The 6782-nt window shown below is 44.1% G+C and overlaps 1 protein-coding gene across 8 annotated transcripts in view; it reads right to left on the bottom strand.

The window, feature by feature from the left end:
* Positions 1 to 1044: 1044 nt before the first annotated feature.
* DGKD (diacylglycerol kinase delta) overlaps positions 1045 to 6782 on the bottom strand; it is a 58920-nt gene continuing 53182 nt past the window's right edge. For 7 of the 8 annotated variants that reach the window (XM_051782373.1, XM_051782374.1, XM_051782375.1 and 4 more), the window contains one exon: positions 2536 to 6611. In XM_051782373.1, the coding sequence (XP_051638333.1) occupies positions 6522 to 6611 (90 nt within the window). In that variant the 3' untranslated portion in view covers positions 2536 to 6521. Of the gene's footprint in view, positions 1989 to 2535; positions 6612 to 6782 lie in introns of those variants that run through there. The other variant, XR_007903685.1, reaches the window with a different exon arrangement.

Raw genomic sequence — 6782 nt, 5'->3', positions numbered from 1 at the left:
GAAAACTTCCACTGACATTAATGGCAACAGATTTTTGTGGCAATTAAAGTTTATGCAACATACCTGAATACAGGAAACACAGGTAGGACCATATATTACATATATTACATATATTCATATATGTAGCTGATTTTGCCATTTGCTACCACACAGGTTGCATGGGTTTTAATACTTGGTATAAAGTGTATATATATATATATACACCAAGTCTAAGACTTGGTATAGGTTGGAAATTTAGGACATGCACATTAACTGCCAATCTAGAAGATTCAAACCTGTGTGTCAGTCTCCTAAAAATTTCTTATTTTTTTTTAAACCCCTATACTGATACTCAGAAAGAATTTACTTCATCAGCCCTTGTGTTTTGAGGGCTTTATTATCCTGGTTTCCCATTTCTCCTGCCACTGTAGTGCAGAAATGTGTATTTTAAAAGCCTGCACTTGGGCTATCAGATGATCTTACAACTCCTGGTGCAGGGGATTGAAGGAAAGATACTATAGGGTACCTCAAAATCTGCCCAGTTCTGCATGCCAGGGAATCATTTCAATCTAAACAATTACAGTGTTGGGCTCTCTGCTTTCTAGTTCACCTTCATTTAAAAAAAGGGGTTTTTATAAGGAGGGCTAGAAAAGGGTAAAGAGGAGAAAGAGGAAACTTCACAAGTGGATGGCAAGACAGAGGCTCCATATAATTTAAATTAACACTGTGGAGAGTTGTGATTCACAGTTGTCACAAACAGCTCTACCAAGGTCTCCCTCTCATCCTGGGCCCTGATTTCTTGCAAGACCTGCAGAAACCCAGTGTTCTGTGAGCCATCATCTCTCCCCATGAACCACCTGAAACGAAAAAGCACAGCCCATGAGTGCAAACCAACCTGCTCCTGGAGAAGGACCAGAAGGCTTAGGCCACCCCTTCCCTGCTCCCAGGAGGAAAAGCCATAGGCTACAAATGACCTTGTATTTTACCATGAAGGTCACTTGGTCACTGGAACTCTTCAAACAGAAGTTGCTCAAGAACTGCCATAAATCTTTCAGCTGTTAGAACATGAAATGTAACTTCCCACAGTCTCAGAACCTTCTTAGGTTCTTAATTCTCAGAACCTTCTGAGAATTAAACATCTCGAGCTGCTCCCAACCACAGAGCAGCCAAACAAGGAATTTACCTTATGACTCTGCAGCTGCTTTACAGGTGAGAAGTGGCAGGGCTGTTTCTGAACCTGTCAGTTTGCAGAGCTGCCCATTCGGCTGGAGCAGATCTCCCTGCCTTCTCCTCAATTCTCAAGACACTTTACACTCTATTAAAAAACCCAAATACATAAACCCTCCCTACCCAACACCACCTAGGACAAGGGAAACACCAGAAGAATAAGAATACTTTGTGTTTTTAAAACTCATTGGCACTTCAAGATCTTCACAGCACACCTCTCTTCCCATCCACTCCCACCTCCTGAGATCCACGTGGCAGTTAAATCAAACCAAGAGGATGGCAGCCCTGAGCAGGTCTGACATCTCAGCAATGAGACACTGAGTGGGGCAATGTGTTTTTTGCTATTGGCTCCTGTCACATAATTAAAAAAAAGACCAAAACAAATTACCTGTATCAGAGAAGTAAGAGTATCTTCTGCCTCTGCTGTTACTTTCTTTGCATGTTTTCTGTAGTGCCACCTAAAGAAGAGCCTTACACTCAGGTCTGATATGATTTTTCTTTTCTCCTTATTCCTGTTCTAGGTAACATCGTAATGATAAATTTTACCATTTTCATCTTGCAAGAGTATGTAACATTAGTATGATTTCTCATGTTCCTGTCACACAAAGTATCTCTCCACACTTCCATTTAACTATCAAGTACAAAGGTGTTTTTCACATAGAAAATATTCACGACCATTATAACTTACTTTCCATCTACTTTGCAACAGTACTGTGGAACTCTACAACCAGTTTAAATTAGTCTGCTGAAGTTTCCTGTCAGCATCTCATGAACACACCAATCTGTATGGATAGAAGAGAAAGTTTATCACAATCAGCTCTACGGACTCCTCACCCAAACACCTCCAAATTCTATCAAGTTTACAGGTGTCCTTTTATGGCATTGAGTTTCTACAGTCCATGAGAAAATTCCCTTCTCCCACATTTTTGTAAATGCACCTTCACTCGTTCCAGTCACTGTATACACTGCCTGCAGTACATGGAGTGCTCCCCTCTCACCCTGGCACAGCACCCATGGGAGCTCTGCAAACACATGAGGTAACAACACACACCCTGCTGTGTTCCTGGAAGGGTCTGCCCATCAAGCTGGGGGTTTGCAGGCAGCAGAGCTATGAGCAGGATGAGCACCAGCAGAAACACCACATTTAAAACATCTTTTGTTCACTGCAAGATGTAGCTAATGAAAATAAACTACCTGATGTCTTCTACTCCAATTAAACCAGCACAAAAAGCTGCTACAAAACTAATCTACAACACTCCCATTTACTATTTCACTCCCCTCTAAGGAACAGCTCTCAACTTCTGATGCAAGTCAGATAAAGCCACTTGATCACAGCACAGTTTTTTATTAGCTGGTTCCCACCAGACGGGCACAGCAGCCCTCTCACAACAAAATCAGTAACAGAGAATCCTTACTGGAAGCTCAGAAACATGTTTACTTTATATACAAGAAAAACTTATTTACAACAATCAACAGTAAACTATGTACAAAAAAAAAATACAAGAGACATTGCCATGGTAGTCACTGTATAAATTAACATAATAAATAGGAGGGAAGCAGGTCCCATTCTTAAGGCACAAAACCTTCTTCCCAAGCCTGTACAGGGATTCACTTGCTTCCCTATGCTTTTGACAGGATCACAGGAATGGCGGGGAGACCCCTGAGGAACAACAGTCGGTGGACAATGATATGGACACGCAGTCACTGCTAACAGCTGTAGAAAAGCATAATTTTTCATCCTTTCCTTTTTTTTTTCTTTTTACAGTACACACATCTTAAGATACAAAATATTTCTTGTAAACAGTCTTTATAAATCAGGTGGCTAGTATGCACATTTTTAAATAACACTAGAACAATGAACGAAGCTCCATTCGATTTGGGTGCAGAAACATTCCCAGGACTGGCACTGAAGGCCTTGGCAGAGCTGGAAGCCCCCAGGCTCCTGTGCAGCCCAGCCAGGCAGCACCTCTGTACAGCTCCCTCTGCTGCAGAGGAGGGGGCACGAAGATCCCCCGAGCCAAAACAGACAGGCTGGATCAGCCCTCGCAGAGGGAGCCCAGAGCAGGGCACCACTGGCAGCTGCTTCACGGGCCAAGCGTCCCTGGAGTCCCCAGTGCATGCAACCCCACCTAACCCCAATGGCATTCCCCACAATCTGCCATCAAATATCCAGGACCGTGCCAGAGCGTGAGAGAACAGATTGAAGGAACCCTATGCCCATTGCAGCCACTGCCAAGGGGAGGGATGAGGAACAGAAGGTGCCGCGCGGCTCTCCCAGGAGTTGCATTTTTTAAGAGACTAAACACTGTGTGATATGTGCAGTCCTAGCTTCTCTCAAGCTGGTGTTTACCTGAGACTGCTGGACAGTCTCTTTTTTGGCAAAGCAGCAGATTTTATTAATTGTCTTTCCTGAGTTTCTCTCCCACAAAAGAATTATCAGATGCCAGAAGAGGAACTCGGAATAATGTACCCAGGAGTTCAGCTCCCTACTCTGCAGATGGCTCTCACTGTTCAACACAAATTGCCTCCATCTATTCACAAAATCTCTGCAACAGAAATCTGCATTATTCCCAGTGAGACACACAGAGCTATGGCCCTTTTGTTAGATCTATACCTTAACAAATATTCAAAGGCACTCAGGTTAAATGTGGATCCCATTTTCTAGCTCTTAAAAGAAGGTAGAACTCCCTCCCTGCCTCTGATAAGCAACAGACAGGAATATACTGGCTCTCAACCCTTTGATAAATGTGCATGCACACAAAAAGGATCTGAAGGCATTGACACAAAGATCATAAAAGCAAAAGAAATGAAGATGGGTCTGTGCAGGCATCATCACTCGGAGCAGATGGCTAATATTGACAGATATGGCACGAATTAAGGAACATGCCTGAACGTAAAAACTCTTTGGATTCCTCTGTTGCTCTGGGCAGGAAGAGTAGAGAGAAGCTGTTTCTATGGAGGCAATAATTTAATCCCTCAGGGATTATGCAAGCAAGGCAAGTGCATATTGTTTATGCATCCTTAACCACGAGGTTGCCTGGGGAAAGTTCAGAGCAAGAACAGTTCCTTCACCACAAAGAGGAACAAACACAGATTTCACCTCTCCTCCAGAGTTCCCACCTGCCTCACTCCCCTGCTGCACTCTCCTGGGAAGGCACTGGGATGTCCCAGCCAGGTCCATTCCTGGGACTGTCAGCAGGGAGGATGGCTGCAGCCTGGAGATCTCCTTAGGGGAGGCTTCTCATTGGCATCCACACACTGCTCTGGGCATCACCAAGCAAGTGGAAAAATACACTATGTCTGCAATTCTTATTGACCTGATGCCTCAGGAATTCAATATAGTGAGGGGGGTCTGTACTGAGAAATAAAAATACAGCTATGGAAGCAATTGCCAATGTATAGGTAGGAAAAACAAACTCAGGGCAAAGCTGGACGTATTTCTTGCTCAGTCCCCACAGTATTTATACCAGAAATGTTTCTACCTGGATCAAGCACATCAATCTTCTTTTATCTTCTCATGAGGAAAACCTGTCACTCACCAGGCTGACTGGTTAGAACAGACAGGGAGAGCTGGAATAATCCTTGGTGAAATATGGAGAATCCAATGGAGTTTGCCCAGAATGAAATCAGCCCAGAACATTTATAAGCTGTCAAGTCTTTACATAAGCTAACTTGACTGCTTGTTGTTAGACTAGAGAGGTGATATCAATTTGATAAAAATCCTTACAAAGAAGAATGATGTCCTCAGGTAATGATCTTTTATGCCACTGTGTATGTGGCCTATTCTGTCTGCAGCCACAATCAGACAGGTGCCACTCTGTAATAATAAAAAAATAAAACACACACAAACTGACAGAGCAGTTAAAAATTTCTGCTGTCTCCCAACTTCTACAGCACTGGCTGTTCTCAAATTTCCTTTGCAGTGATAAACATGGTGATAACTATCCATGCTGGTCTTGGGCTTTAACAGTCACCCAGCTGAGGCCAGGCACCTAGAAACTCTGAGTCAGAGGCATGAATTTTTCCATGCTACACTGTTGATGGAACCAAGGGCAATTTATCAACATACTTCTGTTTTCATTAAGATGCTCATGTCCTCAGTAACAATCCTCCTTCTCTCAGTGCTCTGATGTCTGAGAAGACATGGTATCTCTCTAAGGGGTACTGAGCCATCCTAGTCTTTTGGTATCACCTTGGAGTGAAGGAGCAAGGCAGCAAGAGAGACAAGCAAGATGGAAAAGCCATTAAGACCAAGACAGGTGAAAAGATGCAAGTATTAGACATAAATCACATATTTTGTGACAGAAATAGTTTTCTGCACTGCAAGCTGAAGCAAAGAAACAGCTCTCTTGTTTGTGGCCACAGAAGTGGCACTAAATGGGCAGGCTGTTGCCCATCATTCTGCTCCCTCCACCGAGATGGAGTAAATTGTCCTATATCTCATTTCATTATGTTACACTTCCTGTGCCGCCCAAACATCTCATTAGCTTTCCTCTCCCTTTTATCTGGCCTCCTGAAGATGAATTCAGAAGAGGGAATGTCAGAGTTGATCTCCTGCAACCTTCTGGCTCTCCAGAATTTTGTCTTTTCTTACTACCAGAATTTCTGAACAATTGTTTGTGATGCCTGAACACCTGATGATGTACCATTGCCCCTGGCTGGGACAGGAGAGCCAGGCCCAGTGGGAGGCCTGGCCAGCTGGTGAACCACATGCATTGTTTGTTGCAAAGGCATAAGTGAGTGAGAATCACTGATATTCATTGGAGGAGGTCTGTACTGGCTTTGAATTTTGGATGCAAACTGCATGCAACTACAGGTGTATTAAAAAGGGAGCAGTAAGACAAAAGGACAAGCTTTGTCCCACTTATATATGCTAAATACAGGTGTGGCACAGAGATGAGTGGGAAAGTTTTGGGTCTGAAGAGACTGTCAGATGCTCCTGAACTAAGACTGGCCAATATATCTTTTGCCCTGAATTATTCTACTGTGATGAAGTTATCCAGTAAAGGTAGCTGTGTTGCAATTCTCAGGAGTCTTGCACTGTCACTGGAACCAGAACTTCCCACGTCAGAGGACGTGGCTCTTCCAACAGCGAGTGCGTTCCCTCCGGGAGGCTCTGCCGACTGCAGATCAGGTGCCTCTCCACTGGATGCAGCCGTACCCCACAGGAAAAAGTAGCACCATGTTTGGTTGATATGAGCTCTGAACAGCTCCAACTTGGCTGCTCAGTAGAGACAGTTGTGAGCACATCTGCTCGGTGAGGTGACTGCTGTGCAGTCAGCGGGAATGGTAGACACAGGCTGTGAAAACAGAGGCTAAGCCTCGCTGGCAGAAGTGCTCCGGCTCAGCTCCTTGATCCCGTGCAGGATCCTCTTCATGTGACCCACTTTGGTCACACCCAGGTCCTGGAAGAAAAGAGAAAACCTTACCCTCAGAGAAAGGCAGGGGGGAACTCCAGGTGGCCAAGCAATGGTTACAAACTAGTCAGCCAGTTACAAAGAGAGGAGAAAACCAACCAGAAAGATAACAAACCTGAGGGTTATATACAGCACCTCCAACCACATGTCAAAAAGCTA

Source organism: Manacus candei, unplaced genomic scaffold (genome assembly GCF_025592945.1).
Source record: "Manacus candei isolate 608988 ecotype Guabito, Panama unplaced genomic scaffold, ASM2559294v1 h1tg000015l, whole genome shotgun sequence".
Taxonomy (NCBI): domain Eukaryota; kingdom Metazoa; phylum Chordata; class Aves; order Passeriformes; family Pipridae; genus Manacus; species Manacus candei.
The sequence above is the reverse complement of the archived record's forward strand: the minus strand, read 5'-3'. Positions and strand labels throughout refer to the sequence as shown.